The 17,261-nt window shown below is 37.2% G+C and overlaps 1 protein-coding gene across 1 annotated transcript in view; it reads right to left on the minus strand.

Moving 5' to 3' along the window:
- Nucleotides 1-17,261, minus strand: part of LOC136834340 (proliferation-associated protein 2G4) — a 30,228-nt gene that overhangs the window by 2,920 nt on the left and 10,047 nt on the right. Inside the window, exons 3-6 of the mRNA XM_067096844.1 lie at nt 15,919-16,224; nt 11,815-11,907; nt 5,281-5,409; nt 434-565 (exon numbers count right to left, since the gene is read on the minus strand). Coding sequence (XP_066952945.1) covers nt 434-565; nt 5,281-5,409; nt 11,815-11,907; nt 15,919-16,224 — 660 coding nt within the window. The remainder of the gene's footprint in view (nt 1-433; nt 566-5,280; nt 5,410-11,814; nt 11,908-15,918; nt 16,225-17,261) is intronic.

Raw genomic sequence — 17,261 nt, forward strand, 5'->3', positions numbered from 1 at the left:
CTGGCTGAACATTGGATACTTCTAACAGTACAAGGTGTTCTGGGACTGGTTAATGGGGTTTATTAAATAATCGGCTATCTGACGATAGGACACATTTCTTACTTTTAATTTAGTACTAGATAATTCAAACCAAACTCATATAAGGCAAGCCCAAAATGGTATGTTCTTAAGAATAAAATTAAGATTCTATCTAATAAATTGAAACTTTTGATATAAATAATTTGAAATTAACTTCCTGAAAAACGTATCTAAGCCACTATACTAATGCTGTGTGTGTAGTCTAAAGGACTGTTAGCTGACAGTCAATATGCATACTGAAAACAGTTGGGTAACTGTGATGCTCTTTTAGACTCTACTTGCCATTTGCAATGATCATACAAATTCAAGAGACACATTTTAAATTGAAATGACCATACAAATTCAAGAGACTTACCTTTAGTTCAGGATCTTCTATTTTATATTCAGATTCAAATAATTCAGTATCAAATGGTAGGCCTGTGATCTTGTGTTGTCCACTTGGCATAAGCAAAACTGTGAATTTAAACTGAGCTACAAATTCACCTGACTGAAAAGATAACAGAAACAAACATTACACAAAATGCTTTACATAAAACCATAAACAAGAGAACAACCCCTTCAATAATTATACCTATGATGAACAAAGTACTAAACACTACCAAACAGTCCGAGTGTCTCCAGGAACTTCTTTACTTGTGCTATATAAAGATTTTTATTTGAGTTATAACATTCAGTCTCACAATGAACTCTATAAAGTTAGTATTATTACTGAGCAACAATTTTACATATTGAATATGATGAAAGTATATTTGTTCCTGTAAATACTATTTCCAAAGATCCTCCCCTCTTCATGAGTACTTTGCAGAGAAAATTAATGAGCTAAATTCTTTCAAAACTTACTCATTTTACCTCAACAGTCACAAATGATCCTACACAAGCCATCACACTTGAAGAGGTGAATAAAAATTTAACTTCTTATAAAACCATTCAATATGAACCAGTATGTCAGATCTACTGGTTCTCACCTGTCTACCATGTTCCTCATTTGTTTAGCTGATCCATAGCAGTAAATTATACATAGCTGAACCTTAACAGTAAGGATTAGGGGCAAGGAGAGAAATTGTCTTAATAATGGGTATGTATTGAGGAAAATATTTCAATCAATGCTTCACAAGCCAATTGCATACATTGCCTGAATCTCAGTTAAGTGGAAAGATACAAAGCTGTTAAAGCACAACAAAACTAACTCCCTCAGTCAATGTGTCCAAGAACAGAAACATCTTGGGAGGGGAGTGTCAAGAGACATTCCTATCAAAGAGGTTCCTGTCATCTAACCCCCAAGCTAGATTTCTCCCTTTCTGATAGAGGAATAGGAGAGAAAGGAAGGTCCCTTGCTAGAGACCAAAATTCCTTCATCCCCCACTGAAGGAAGCAGAGGTGAAGCCACCCATGAGAGACCAGCTTCTCCAATGACAGGTGACCCATAAAGACCTGTCATTGCTGAGCAGGTTGCTCTTGTCATGACAGGAACTTAAGCGCTACCCTTCTGAACCTGCTGATACAAGATTCTGAAGGGAAGATTTCTCGCTGCTGGCATGTCTATCAGGATCCCCAAATACTTTACCCTCTGCTTGGGTATGAGATCCAATTTCTCTTAGTTGATCATTACACCCAGGTCATGATAAAACTCGAGATCATCATCTCTGTCTTGAAGCAACTGCAGCAATGAGCTCACTAGGACCAACCAATTGTCCAGGTACCTCAGGTGTATCTCGAGCAAATGAGCCAAACCTGAGATCAACATGAACATCACAGTGAACCTTGCGAGCGAGAGAGAGAGAGAGAGAAAGAGAAACACACACATACACCCTGAACTGGAACATCATCCCCCAAAGGGTAAAGCAGAAGTACTTCAAATCCAACAACAGCACAAAGTTGCCCTCTCTGATGGAACCAAGAACTAAGCGAACAGTTTCCATCTTGAACTGGGTCTGGTGAACAAACCAGTTCAATGGAGGGAGGTTGATGACAGGTCTTCAGCTGCCTGTCACCTTCTCTACCAAGAACTGACAGCTGTAAATTCCTGGAGACGTCTTTAAATACTTCCACAGTGCCTTTCCAAAGCACAGCAGTCACCTCTTTCCACAGGGTGAGATCCTTCTATGAGCCAGGAACATATGTTTGGAATCAGACTGGTTCAAGAGTGAGGGGTGGCAGAAACTCAAAGGCTAATAAATATCCCACACAAAGGACATCCACTACACAGGTCTCCACTCCATATCGCTGCTAAGCTGCCTAATGGCTCAACAGGGATCCTCCAACCATCCTTAGTGACCTCCTTCCTTTCCCTTGCCCCTCTTCCTTGACCCAGAGGGGTCTGAAAGGGGCACATCTATGAGCCTTTTGCTATGGGCCATAAGAAGACTGGGTATCTTTACCATGGGCCAAGAAGTCTAGGACATTCTCTGACACTGCCTGGTGAACAATCTTGTCATTGCTGCTGGCTTGAAGCCTGTCCACCATAGCCTCCACCTCACCTCTAGCAACGAGGGAAGAGGATCTCGGTATCTGTCCATTCCTGAGCACCAAAGCTGACTTGGGACCCACAAACCTAGAGTTGAAGCAGTACTGCATCTCACCCCTCCAACACTAGGCTTGCCCACAAGTTTACTATCTGATGGGCAAGGTAGGTAAAAGCCATACCTCCACACAGCATCAGTCTCTTAAACACTGTCTTCCTTGGGTGTACAAGTGCCCAAAGAGGAAGCGACCTTGGCAACTGTAAGGGACCAAATATCAATCCATGAGACTGTCTGGAATGCTGCCATTGCAGTTGATTCCAGTGCCATGGTCTCCAAACGGAGACACTGTAGCGACAGACTGGGACAAAGGCAAGTCAGGTCCAGGTCAACCTACTTTGTTGGCAATCTCCCAGGACACATAATATTTACTCTGGCAAGCTAGGGGCGGAGGAAGTGTCTTGTTTCTCTTGACCTGAAGCAAGAGACTTCACCTGGTACCAGACCCCATCAGCAAGCCTAAGCATTTAAGATTTAGGCCAAAAGTCAAGCACTGGGACCTGTGAGGTCATTCTGTGCTGAAGGGGAAAGTGAGAGTAAAAATGTTTTAAAAGTGCAATGGGGAAAACCTCACAGTTGCACTATGAAATAATTGTTGAGAGGGTGGAAAGTAAGATGGAAGAAAGGTAATATGAACAGGGGCACAGTAAGAGGAATAAAGGGGTTGCAACTAAGGGCCAAGGGGACGCTGCTAAGAACCTAAGTATTGCCCAAAGTGCACTGTGTGAGGTGCACTGATAGCACCACCCCCTAGACCATGGTAGAATGATAGCAGCTCTGGGTTTCTTCTCAAATTCCCAGAGTGATTCAATGTCAGAAGAACAGTCTATTCCTCAAAATCATTCAAAGACATGTCATCCTAATGGTCTCCACAAAGCGCCTCTCAGGTCCATAAGGTCCCGGTCCTCCCTCTTCAGGAGAGGGACACTCATCAGAGCCCTGGCAATCTTGGGAAAGCTGGGATATAAGCCAGAATGGTCTCGGTCCTGTCCAGCTCCTGGCTCCCAGAATACCCTAAGGAGGTGGAAGGGACAGTGAGGATCATGAAGCATCCTGCAGCCTGTCAAAACAGAACCACCACAGGAGGAAAGCCATCGGCGTCACCAATCACGATGGAAGAGACGATGTCCACACAGGGCTGAGAGCCCAGTTCTCTCATTGCAAACGTGGGCGGGGCTGTCCCATGAGCATGCTCCAGTCTTCTTAGAAGCCATAGCTTTTACAGGTGAAGAAGACTTGAGTGGGGGGATTGGGCTGGGTCACAATCCCAGGACCAGAGGTACAAAGAGCGGGATGGGGATGAGGGAGCACCTGCATGCCCTCTCTTCACCTTCTTTTGCTGGGCCGTGCTGGCAGCCAGGCTCAGTTCTGTAGACCAGGGACCCTTGCTGGCTTGGGTAGGTGGGCTACTGGGGGCGGTACCAGCACATCACAGGTCCAGAGAACTCCTGATAGCAGTTACACCTGTGCGCTCAGCAACAGGTGCAGCACTACTCGTGGTACCGCTAGCAAGACACCCGTCAGCCCCCTCTGCTCTCTGCAGAAGAGGGCTGGCCGCTGGAAGCTCTATACAACTTCCCATGTGAGGGTGAGACAACTTCCTCCTTTCTCCGCTTGCTAGCTTTGAAAGGGGAGAAGGGGCAACAGCACTCGACAACAAAGACACAGATGATGACGATGACTATTCTCGTTTTCTTCGACTACTACTTGCCAAGTGTGGCCTTAGACAGCAGCGAGTGGAGGAGAACATCACCAAAAAACAACGTTCAGCGCAGCACCTGGGGACACATCACTGATGCCATGTGTGATGTTACCAGAGTAGTAGGGGCAGTCGTCATGTTCATAGTCAAAGCGTTTACTGGAAGGGCCTTCATAGCCTTCAAATGATCATTAAGCAAAGATACACTCGGTTCCCCGAGATGCCTAGGGAGGGCCTTAACTTCCTAAGACCCCTAGCCTTCACAGCACCTGAAAACTTAGTTGGGTTAGGTTAGAGTTCTTCCCACTGTCCAAAGAACAAGCATCCACCAGAGGGCAACTCCTCTACTGAGCAAAGAAAGATTCCTGGAGAAAAACCAGGATGGTTGTCTTCCTCCAACCAGACGGCTCTCTACCAAAGCAACAGTAGGAGTCGGCAAAGGGAAAACCACTCCTTGGAGTGATATAACACCAGTGGAAAGTTTGTGGAAGTGAGGTACTGAAAGAAAACCTTTCAGTGTCACTGGATGGAGATGCTGCACTCCCATGACGGGAGAAGATCTCTCTCTCTCTCTCTCTCTCCTTCTTCCTGGCAGACTTCACCCATAGTTCAGAAGGCCAAACCCAACAATCTGAGCATGGGCTGCTTTGATTACAACCATGCTTGTGGCATAAAGCAAACGTGTGGGTCAATCTCTCGAGAGGAGAGGAACCATTTACAAGGCCTGTCCTTCCCAGGACAGAGCCTAAACACCTTTGGTCTTCTCTCCAATAAAGCACAAATACTTGAGAGGTTTGCATGGTTTAAAACAAAATAACAATATAAGCATTCCATTAACGAAACAGCCATTCCAGCTCGCGTTCGCAAAGTAAATCTGACAGTATTTCAGACAATACTGACAAGCAATTTTCAATACAAATTTACTATTTCAAGTTATCTCATATTAACAGATAGAAATGAATGTGCTATATATAGCATACTTACCTTCTCATATAATACAGGATATGGATCAACTAGCTTATGTGATACACATTCAGCTACTCCTAATCTTGCTTTCTTTTCATCAGCAAATGAACGGATATTGAAAGGCATGGTGCCATGATTCTTTTGAACCTGTAAAAAGAAAAATTCATGTCACTATTGAATCACAAGTGTATCTTGCCTTTCTCAACACTTATAACTAAGAATACATTTCCAAAATAAAATATTTATGCTACTTCCTTTCCTACATTACATCTGAAAGAGACAACAGCTCTGTAATGCTGTTTCTTGTGAACCATCAGAGTACTTGTGACAATACTGGTCTAATATCTAATACCATGCTGCTAACAAGTATGGACATTTGGCAGGCTAAAGTTAGCGGCACTGCTAGGCCTAAAGGAATAAAATAAGAAATTATCGTAAAAATAATGGAAAATATTCAAATACATGCAAGACAAACTTGGATCATCCCTAACCTAACCTAGCATGAAGAGGAAAATTTTGATAATACACCCCTTAAGCAATCAAAGGGGACTGAACAGTATTTCAGAGGTAAAAAACCAAATTCTTCATGTGATGAATTGTCCACTGGTAAATCATACAGCAAGAGATAACTACATGCAGACAATGTAGGTCACCCCAAAAAGTTTAACAAATTTCATGTTTTGTTTTGGTAACAAATCAATAAGGAATTTGTTGGAATGAATCCATCAATGCTGAAATTTACTCTACAAAAACAAGCACAGGGGCACTTTGAGCCGTTCAGAGGTCAAGCCAATAAAAAGGGAATTCCAATAGAATGTTTGGACAGCATGATGGAAGAAAGGGTGTGGGAATGAAAGTCATGTAAAAGGCTACAAAATGAGTGCAACTAGGGGCTGGAGGGATGCTGCAAATCCCCTTTATTAATGCTGACAAGATTTTATTAAAATGTGTGTCCAGTTAGTCAGTTATTAAATTTACAGTTTCTTTCATTCCAGTTTATCCAATTAATTACTTACACCTATAACAATGCCAATTTTATGTAAACATCTGTTTTATACTGTATTGTTATGGGAATGGCAAGTTTTTACTTGTTCAGTGCAGATATAGCCATCACAAGCCTCAGTATATAAGACATGTCAGCAAAAATTTATCACTTTCAACAATTTCAGTCTGCTTCCTCTTATGACCTGAGAGAAAAATACACCTTGAACATATTTAGAATAAAACACAGAGTACCTAATATGCAGAGATATGGAAAATATAATGCAGACAAAAATAACATTTTCTCACAATATTTAAACAAAAATAAAATTTTCTCATATGTGTATACTGGCTATGTAACATATTTCTACTTCTACAGGTTGACAATCCTTCATCCGAAATTCTGAAAAATGAAAAGCTCTAAAAACTGAAAACAGGCTAACCTGAGTCATTTGGGTGTGTGCTGCTACTCAAATTATTTTTCTTAAGAAATCCCAACTCTGACCTTAGAAAATCCCAAGATAAAAAAAAAATCCAAGATAATAAAATAATTATATATCTGCCAAGCCTTCGAGTCCTACATCTCTCTCTCTCTCAGGAAAGATACTGCTAATTTGCATCTCTTTAACCAATGGGTATTAGCACATATGCACACACTGTGTGTGTGTGTGTGTGTTCATAATGTTTTAAAAATGTGTAGTAGAAGGTAATACATCTTTGAAGGCAAAATACAAACAAATTTTGTTGTTGTCAGTCATTTGCATTATAAAGGGAGGGTGTGACCAGCATATAAATCTCTCTCTCTCTCTCTCTCATATGCACATAGTGTGTGTGTGTGTGTTCAAAATGTTTTAGAAAATGTGCAGTACAGGTAAACACACCTTTGGAAGACAAAAACAAATTTTTTGTTGTCAGTCGCATGGACTACAGTATAAACAGTGTGACCAGCAGGTAAACAGAAGTGGATTAACATTCCTCAAGAGATTAAAGAGATGAATATCTCTCTCCCTCATGAAAAGAAACTGGTAATTTGAGTCTCTTTAACCAATAGGCATCAGCACATATGCACACACACACACATTAACTTAGCACATATGCACACTGTGTGAGAGTGTGTTTCTATAATGTAAAAAGATGACAGGTAGGTAATACATCTTTGGATGCAAAAAACGTTACTGGGGTCATGTGGACTATAAAGGGTGTGACCAGCAGTAAACAGAAATTAGTTAACATTCCTCGAGAGATTAAAGAGATGAACCTCTGAGGAAAAGATATCACTAATTCAATCTCTTTAACCAAAAGGGTATTTAACACATAGGCACAGAAGGAGAGGAGAGAGGAGAGAGAGAGAGGAGAGAGAGAGAGAGTGAGAGAGAGAGAGAGAGTGTGTGTGTGTGTGTGTGTGTGTGTGTGTGTGTTTTCAAAGTTTAAAAGATGTGTGAAACAGTGTAATACAGTACATCTTTGAAGACAAAAAACAGACATTGAAATAATAGTCAGCATAAAGCGTTGGATTAACATTCCTCGAGAGATTAAAAAGATGAATTGTGTTTTGAATATATGTCACAGAAGCTACAGAATGTCTTCTGAAGAAAAAAAAAAATCCTTTTGTTGCAGTGAATAATCAATGAACCAACAAATTTTCACTCAAAGTAATGAAAAGGAATTCATTCTATTCTTCATGTAATCAGTAAAATACATACTCGTACTCTATAAAAAAACTACATACTGTATTAAAAACCCATGCACTTAAGTCACATATTGTCAGCTTGACGTGAGCAAAACTTTCTTCTTTCTCAGACAGAATACAGCTAAAACCAGATTGGCTGGCTGGTTGCCATGGAGAGCTGTTGGCCAATGACAGCCCTCTACTTCTGTTCTAGACATATGTTGATCCCAAATTGTGTGTACGACACATAAGTTTGAACAATGCCATGATCTGACCGCTGATGGCAATAATTACTCAATAATTTGGCTTATATAATTATTTCTTCAAGAAAACAAGAATTTAACAATAATTTTAACTTTAAATATACTGGTATGAAAAATCACACACAGTGACATGCCTAATCCTGTTCCCTGACTGTCCTCAAATGTGACTGCAAACTGATGACGACGTTAGTGACAATAAAGAACAACCCTCTCCAAGATCTATAAGATGAAATGTATTTTATAGTCTTACTTATTGTTATTCAAAAGTTGAATTACAATTATTTTGATTATGTATATTTTTGCATTTTACAATGTGTTTGTTGAAAATAAAATGTGTCAGTGAACTTATGGTCTTAATTTTCCCACTATTTTATTATTGGTGACTTAATTATATCATTCATTTAACAGTACTGTATATTAATATAAATAATAATAAACTATAATGAACAAACATGGATAAAGGAAAAAAATATTTTTGCTGCAATAGTGATGTTTGATTATGCTCTTGACCCCCATAGTTCCAAAATCTGAAAAATTCCAAAAACCAACCCACATCTGGCCCCAAGGATTTTGGATAAAGGACTGCATACCTGTATCATGACACAGGTTCACAACATACATAAATCTCTTTACTTTATAACCGCAATAACTGAAAGAATAAGACACAGGTAATGTGAAATTAAGGGTGAGCTCAATGAAGGCCTTAAAACACTACCAGGATTCCTGGGTACAAATAATGCATCTTCACACCATTTTTGTCAACTGGGCCTCCTCCTACTTGTCCTGTACAGCTCAAATAAAATCTTTTTATATAAAAAAAAAAAAAATTACACTTCTTTATTCTCCGGTCACCACCGTCTAGTTTTACTTAGCTTTTTTTTAAGAGCATCTTAATTATGTAATTATTTTAATCACTCTATATCATACTATCAAGTGATTCCCTCTTTTTACATATTTCTTTAATCACACTACATCATATTATCAAGTGATTCCCTCTCTACTAATTTCTTAATTTACTTAACAACTAAGAGTGATGGCATCACTGCACAAGTACTGTAACACTTTCATCATGATCTTTTATCATAATTCCATGGTTCCTTGTGCAGAAACCTGATTGTGAACATCATTTATACAGGTTAATTCTTGTAAGCTATAGCAATCAGTTTCATTTAATTTATCTTTATGGACATAATTGCCACCTTTGCACTGCATTGTAAACATTTAAAACTTTAAGCTATGAAAGACAAAAACTGCAAGGTTTGGGGATCGCTACACATAACAAAAACTGATGTGATGCATAACTGTTCCAAATTTTTTCTTTCAATTTTTATTTTCCTCCAGCATTTTCTTTTATTTTACATATTTATGTTATTGATTAAATGAGTGTAGAACTTGGGTTGTAAACAAGTACTCTTATATATGGCTTGGGGCTCCTTATGATAAATTCTTCACAGTTTCATGTGAAAAAGAACCAATGCCCACTAAACCCGTTACATTGCTTACAATCAGTTTAAGAGGAGCCTGACAAAACTGTATAGCAATGGATTTTCCCAGAGATCTGGTCATGTGGGTTATTTATCTAATATCTGTGGGTCAAATGAATGTGGCCAAATTAAGCCATTATTACCTAAATGTGATGCTATGCTTTTTTCAGTACAAAGTTTACTTATAATCTAACACTGGGTTAGATCAGTTTTAATTTATGATTCATTATTCCATAAAACCTTCAATCAACAAATATGCATTGCCTCCTAATCACAATCTCCAGAAGGAACTGATTGATATCAGTAGCAATAACAATAAAACTGTCAAAAGCAAATATATGCGATATCAAGTCTTATGAAACAAGCCTAACAGGCCACACGCAAAACAAGTTTCCACAATAAACAGCTCATCTCTGAGAAGCTGGAGAGAAAAAAATATAATGAAGGCAAAAGATTATGCAGACAAACATTTCCAAGCACAACTAAATAATAAGCCAGAAAAACCAAAGGAACGATCCTCAGTCCACACCAAACAAACCTCACTCTAGCACAACATGGTTATGGTGTCAATGTGAACATCAGAATCATGTGGAAGCTTAGAAAACTTTAGCATGTGGAAGTTTTACAAGAACTTAAGCATCTCTCTTCCATTCATAAAATAAGAGACGTAAGGATTCATAACCAACTAACACTGCTGAAGACCTGGAAGTGGAAGTTAAATATTGGTATCTTTCTGTTCCAAGCCATGTATGTGCCTGCATTCAGATTTATTAACAGTTCTTATAGAAACTGACAAAACTGCAAATTCAGAGACCATTCTGTAGGAAGAACGCTATTCCTCTTGTTTATTATGTCCCTTAGCACAGTGTTCCTATTCAGAACAACCCAAGGAAATGCCACAATCTTCCCTGCTTCTGTCCAAAGAAGTCTTTCCTATTCTGAGTAAAAGGAGTAAACAATAATGATATCAATATCTAGTTGAATAAAAATTATTTAATGATGTTATCTATCTACCTATATATACAGACACTACTTGAGGTGCGGTGACGGCATTAGCCCCTACAAGGACTGAAAGGTGTTGGTTGGGCAATCACTAAATTTTTGGTTGACAGCAATTAATGTTATCTATTCAGATTAGGTCATATGGGTTAGTCATCAAATCCTCATGGCCCAAGCAGTGTTAGCAATTCAAAGACAGAATATTACTTCAATGTGACATTCAAAGACAGGACATTACTTCCATGTGACATTCACAAAAAAGACCACATACTAGAAGTGAAAATTATGACTAGAAGGCAGGCATACATACTAGTCCTTGTGGAGCAGGCACTAAAGGAAGTTTCCTGTTGAAACAATTTGCAGGAAATGACCAGAAAGCTTGGTAACAAGGTAGTTAACTATAGACAGGTAAGTAAAGGCAATTGGCAGCACCCATGCATACATTTATCAACTCATTTTCCTTCAGCAAACAAAGACAAATACCCATATGGTTGCAGGTGGTTTTACAATAAAAAGGCTACAGGTCTGGTATGTCTGGGAAAAATGCAAATTATCTGAAAAATTTGCAATTCTTTTCCTACAAACACAGACCCCATTCATTATGAAAACTCATGCCTCAGGTGGGAGTTTTTGTAGCATGGAACAAGACTGGCCACATACCATATTGGAGGGATGGTCAACCACCACCAAGAAATGACAGCTTTCTGGTCAGAGCATACCATCAAAGAAAAACTGATTCCAGTAATCCAGTAACCTTCTAGCATCTAATACATCAAGCTGATAGGCCCATCCCTGCGGTTGGTTCCCCACAACAAACCTTACTCTAGGACAAAGGTTCAGCAGAACCCTGTCTTTCCCATTTAAATAAAAGTAAATCAAAGCTAGGAGTTAACAATGCCATTATTCCAGAATGAATCAAAATGCTGTGTGGATTTAGCTTAGTACGTCCACTTCACTACGATAAAAGTATCGTTCAAGCTTCTTTTGAAGTTGAGACTAAGACTAGTACAACCTCCATTAGACAATCATCCCATGAAAAGGGAGAGAAAGTGAGTAGCAACTGAGCTGGATAAAAAAAAGTAAGGATAAATCACAGTTGTGTTCTCATGCAAACAAATTCTATCACCAAGTAAACAAAAGATCAAAAATACTGTACCTTACTATAAAATTCTCGTGATGCCTTTAACTTCAGATTGTAGGTTTCATCTGTTTTCCTGAAGACAGTCACTCTAGCTTCTTGTTCTCTTCCCTGTGGATGAACACACGAATAATGTTATTTGTGGGTACTTTTAGCTTTAATAGCAAATTTAAAAGATGCAAAGTAAACTCATTATTGAGACAGCTGGTAAAGCCTAACATTACTTAAAAAATAAAAAAATTATGTTCAGTTTTGATCTCAGAAATGGACTAGTACAACTGAAATGAGTATTTATGAACTTGTGGAAATTAGAAAGTTTAATGAAAAGTTGTATGTAGCTGTGCCTTCTATGTTCGTTATACGTCATCACTAAATTCCCTAAAAACAGCATAGGATTTAGGTTTACCTCGAGTTAACTGTATCAGCAGAGCATACTGTTGTAGTATTTGTTTTGATTTTAAATAACAGTGTTAATAATACAAGACAAATTCAGACACTACTTGCCAGTCTAAATTTTGTAAGGTGGTTTCTTTTTTTCCAAGTTAAGTGACACAATTATGTACCGCTCTGTACCTTTCTCCCACTCACTTGAATATTTAATGGCTCTGTACCTTTCTCCCACTCACATGAATATTTAATGGACATCTGTCTGCCTTGTAAATTGAATGGAATATAGAATTTAGGCCTAAGGCCAAGCACTGGGACCTATGAGATCATTCAGCGCTAAAATGGAAATTGACAGTAAAAGGTTTGGAAGGTGTAACAGGAGGAAAACCTCGCAGTTGCACTATGAAACAATTATTAGGAAAGGATGGAAAGTAAGATGATGGAAGAAAGACAATAATAATGGATATAGTAAAAGGAACAAAAGGGGTTGCAGCTAGGGGCCGGAAGCACGCTGCGAAGAACCTTAACTAATGCCTACAGTGCACCGGATGTGGTGCACTATCCCCCTATGGGGGTCTGCCTTGTTAATAGCCTGTACTTCATATCCCAATGCAATCATTTATTCTAAGCACATCTATATATGCACATCATTATCATATATTTTTATGGCGTTCTTATTTAGGAATGTTGTGAAATAAAATATCTATTACAATAGGTGTAGAGAGAACACAGAATGTATCCATTATCTTTTGATGGCTACTACTGATGGAAGGTGGTGGTAAGCTGAAATGTTCTGAGCTCAATTTACCTAACCCCTATCTTTTTCATCAACATTAAATTTCATGTTTCTTTGTCTATTTAGTTATTTACCAATTATGATAGTAATCAAGAGGTTGTGCAAGCTGCTGTATAGTTACAAATTCACCAACAGATGCAGACATACTACTATTAAAAAAAAATTGGCTTGTATTTCTATGTCTGCTCATTTCATACACAGCTACTATCTATACTTGTATTTTGATAAATCCACACACAAAACCTAATGAACATTTCACATAAATATGTAAGCATGTGGGCTGGGCTCATGAACAATGTAGCAACAAGTGTCATTTACTTGGTAAGGCACACAAAAATTTACATCCTTACATGTCCCAAATAATGTCCAAGTTGCTCAAGTTTAGGCTACAATATATCTGTAGTTGAAACATTGGATAAATATGCAATCCATCATTTACTAATATGAAGAACCACACTAATCACATTTTGTTAAGGGATAATAACTCTGTCAATGCTGGAGTAAAATAACAGCAGACAATGCAAGAGAAAAAGGGAGTAAAACAGGCAAACATTCATAAGACTGCTTACGGGAGTGCAATTCACAGGTAATCAACAAATGAACTAGGACTGTTCACAGGGAAAATAAAGATTTTCACGATTTTCAGTTTAAAAAGATTTCAAGTTTATATATATGCCATCATCACTACTATAATTACTATAAATTTACATGCTCATGTTATCAACCTATCTGTTTAGTGGTAGCTTCCGTAAGCAATCATATGAATGTATATCTATTTAGTCTCTCTCTCACTGCCATTATTTTACTCAAAGATCTGATAAGTTACTTCTAAATAGTTTTGAGGAATTACTTTTACAATTTTGACATCTGATTTACAGTTATCTGGGCATTTCAATGAAGAACAAGTGGAGTGTAGAAGTCAAAACAGCATGTTACGGCAATATCATAACTTGCATGTTTTGAAGGTTTCATGTTCTTCCTACTGAGATTTGAATAAATGATCATCTTCTATACATGATCACACCAAGACTTCCACAGTCACAAGAGTGTTTGACTTTGATGCTTTTTACATGTTGCCATTTAAAGTAAGAGCAACACAAATATTTTGCCTTAATTAAATATCCTGCCTTCTTTGATTAGAAACAAGGTGCTTTTCAAGCCCTTTATGCACTAATGCATCAGAAGAGCGCCAAGTCAAAAAAGTGGTACACATTTCAAAATAGTGCAAGACTTGTTGCATGAATATCTACATGCATTTTAAGGTAGTCCATGTTTTTTTAAAACTTCAATATTACAAAGAAATTCCATAGAAACTCATGTTAGGCCTCTAAAGTTTTTTCAATGGGGAACTGAAATCCAACATTTAAGACTGGAAGATCAGATAATAAATGGCATGACTGGAAGATCAGGTAATAAATGGCAAAGTCACATAAAAGATTCTCTTTAAGTCATGATATTTACTGCCAAGGTAAATAGGGTGCCACACTAACTGACACGGTAAAGCCTTGCTAATCTGGACCACCTGATCTAGATAATCAGGTAATTCAAACAAATTATGAATTACCAGATATTTTCCGAATAACTGAAAAGTGGAAAATGACAAGACTCAGATCTAATAATAATAATAATAATAATAATAAAAAATGCTTACTAGAAATACTAGGATCACTGTTTACTTCCAATCTGCTGATTTGGCCTAGGAACTCATATTATACTTTTATTGGCAATATGACTGCAAAGTGTTGTAATTATTGCACAGTATTCTGCTTCTAGTATAATAGTTTCTTTGGTAAACTTCAAGCAATGCATTTTTTAGCTAATCTAAACCAGTTTAAAACATAGCTAAATGCTATACAATTTTTTAAATGAGTTCAACATAGTCAATGTTATGAAATTTGTTAAATGAATAAAAGTTTTTTACATTAAACTTTCAGTAACTATTAAAATAACTATACTTATTTCTGAAACTGTCAATAAGTATAATGGGAACAAACAGATCACAACAATAAAATACACTACATTACCCTAAAAGAGATCTTATTAGTCAAAATTACTTTGTTTTAACGTTTATCTAATAAACAAACCCTGTAGTTTCTCATATACCATTTCCCATATACTCAAGTTTGCTCCTGAATAAATATGCACAAACCAATAACACACACACAAAAAATGCAACAAATAAAAACCATTACATAAAGCTAATAAAAATACAAAAGATTATATACAAAATAAATATAACAAGATACATTCATTTAATATTTCATTACACGTTAGTAATAATGTAAAAGTTTTTATGACACTCAGTATAATTATTAGCTAGCCTAGGTTAGCATACATAAATGAAATAGGAAAGCTTGGGCCACCTATTTATGGAAAAACTAGGTTAGGCTAGACTATTGTAGGCACATTTGTAAAACAAAGGAAAAATCTGGTGTACTTTACTTCTATATCATTAATAACACATAAGATCCTTCCATTACCTGCATGTATTCTCTGCTTCCCCATACTACTCCATGACCTTTCATATACTTAGTTCTGATCCTTCATGGATTGTTCATTAAGCCTGCGCTAGCCCACATGCTACGCATTCAGTTAAAACTTACCTAGCCTAAGCTAACCTATATTACAGAAATTCCAACAATCAGGACAAGGGCTTCCCCCAATTTGTATAATGATGTTTTACTACACTTAACTTCAAAAACTTGCAACTTCCATCAAAGGAGATGCAATACATTAGAAGGTTATTGCCTAACGCATGGCCCTATTGTTTCAAGTTGTATCCATTACCAATTTATTACACAGTATATCCAACATAAAAGAAATCAGATGGCCCTTGCATCTTTTAATCATGTGAATTCAGTTATATACACATGGATGCAATGTTTATCATCATTTTATTAGAGGTCAATTAATAAATGACAAAACCAAACAATGCTTACCTGCCCATCTCCTGTGGATATAATAACATCAATGCCATACACTTCATGTGTTTCAAAATCCTGTTTTTCTACTTCTTTTCGTTGTGCTTCAGTAGGATTTTGTACAATAGTTTTTTCACCATCGATACGACCCTGCTGGAGCTGGAAGGAAAGCATACCTTCTACGGGCTTACAATTGTAAACCTCTGCAATCTTTGTGACAGTGTCCGTAACTGCAAAATTACAATTACCAGGCCTGACTAAACGTAATGCTGCCTCTGAGGCACTGTATGCTGCTAACATGACGTCTGCTCGACGGCCTTTAACCTGAAAGGTTTGGAAGGATATTAAACAAAATTTAAAGCTATGCCATTATAGACAAAGTTCATGGTAGCTTCTCTGATATATACAATATATGTAAAAATAAAACAGTCTTGATCATAGTAAACCTAAAAAGATGCAAACAACAAAAAATTGTGGTATGATTTCACCTTGACGTCATACACATTAAAAAATGATGTTCATAACATTTCTTCAAACTTGTCTTAATACACTACACACAATATATCACAGTAATGAATTGACCTGCCATAAAATCCACTCTTAAAAAGCTGACCCACATATAAGGAATATATCAGATCTACCATATACAGCAATTCCTTAAAAACTGGATAAAATTAAATTGTTTACAATTCAGACAAACCTCCTTTCAAGTACAGTATATACGTTTTCTAGACTTTATACTCGTAAATTTTTTATTGGAAAAATCTCTCAATGACTGCAAGTGTTGGCAAGCATTCAGGGACCGAGTCATGTGGGTTATTCATTAAATACAACCCTGGGACTGGGTCATGTGGGTTATTCATTAAATACAACCCTGGGACTGGGTCATGTGGGTTATTCACTAAATACAACCAGGTGAGACAAGTGTGACCAATTCAAAGACAGGATATTACTTCAATGTGACCTTTTTTTTTTAAATGATTACCACCAAAATCTAAGTTAGAGTGATCTGTTTTCATTTACTGATTGGTTCAATAGTCCACAAAGCGTACTTTTTATTTTTTTTTTTTTATTTTGATCTATAGTTTTTTCTGTAGTGTTGTGTGTTTCATTTTTTGTGGCATAATTTCACAAACATTTATTTTTTCTTTTAGTCTCAATTTGATAATCTTTATATTTTGTTTTAGATGTACTGTATGGACACAAGAAATTTATGAGTTTTTAGTTCACCTGTCAAAATTTATTTTCTATTATGAATGAGTTGGAGATTACATTATATTATACAGGTAGGTTTGAAAATTTTTTGAGATTTAAATATATATATGTTTATAAATTTTGTTGTCCATTAAATTCTTTTAAAA

This window comes from Macrobrachium rosenbergii, chromosome 53 (genome assembly GCF_040412425.1).
Source record: "Macrobrachium rosenbergii isolate ZJJX-2024 chromosome 53, ASM4041242v1, whole genome shotgun sequence".
NCBI classification, from domain to species: Eukaryota; Metazoa; Arthropoda; class Malacostraca; order Decapoda; family Palaemonidae; genus Macrobrachium; species Macrobrachium rosenbergii.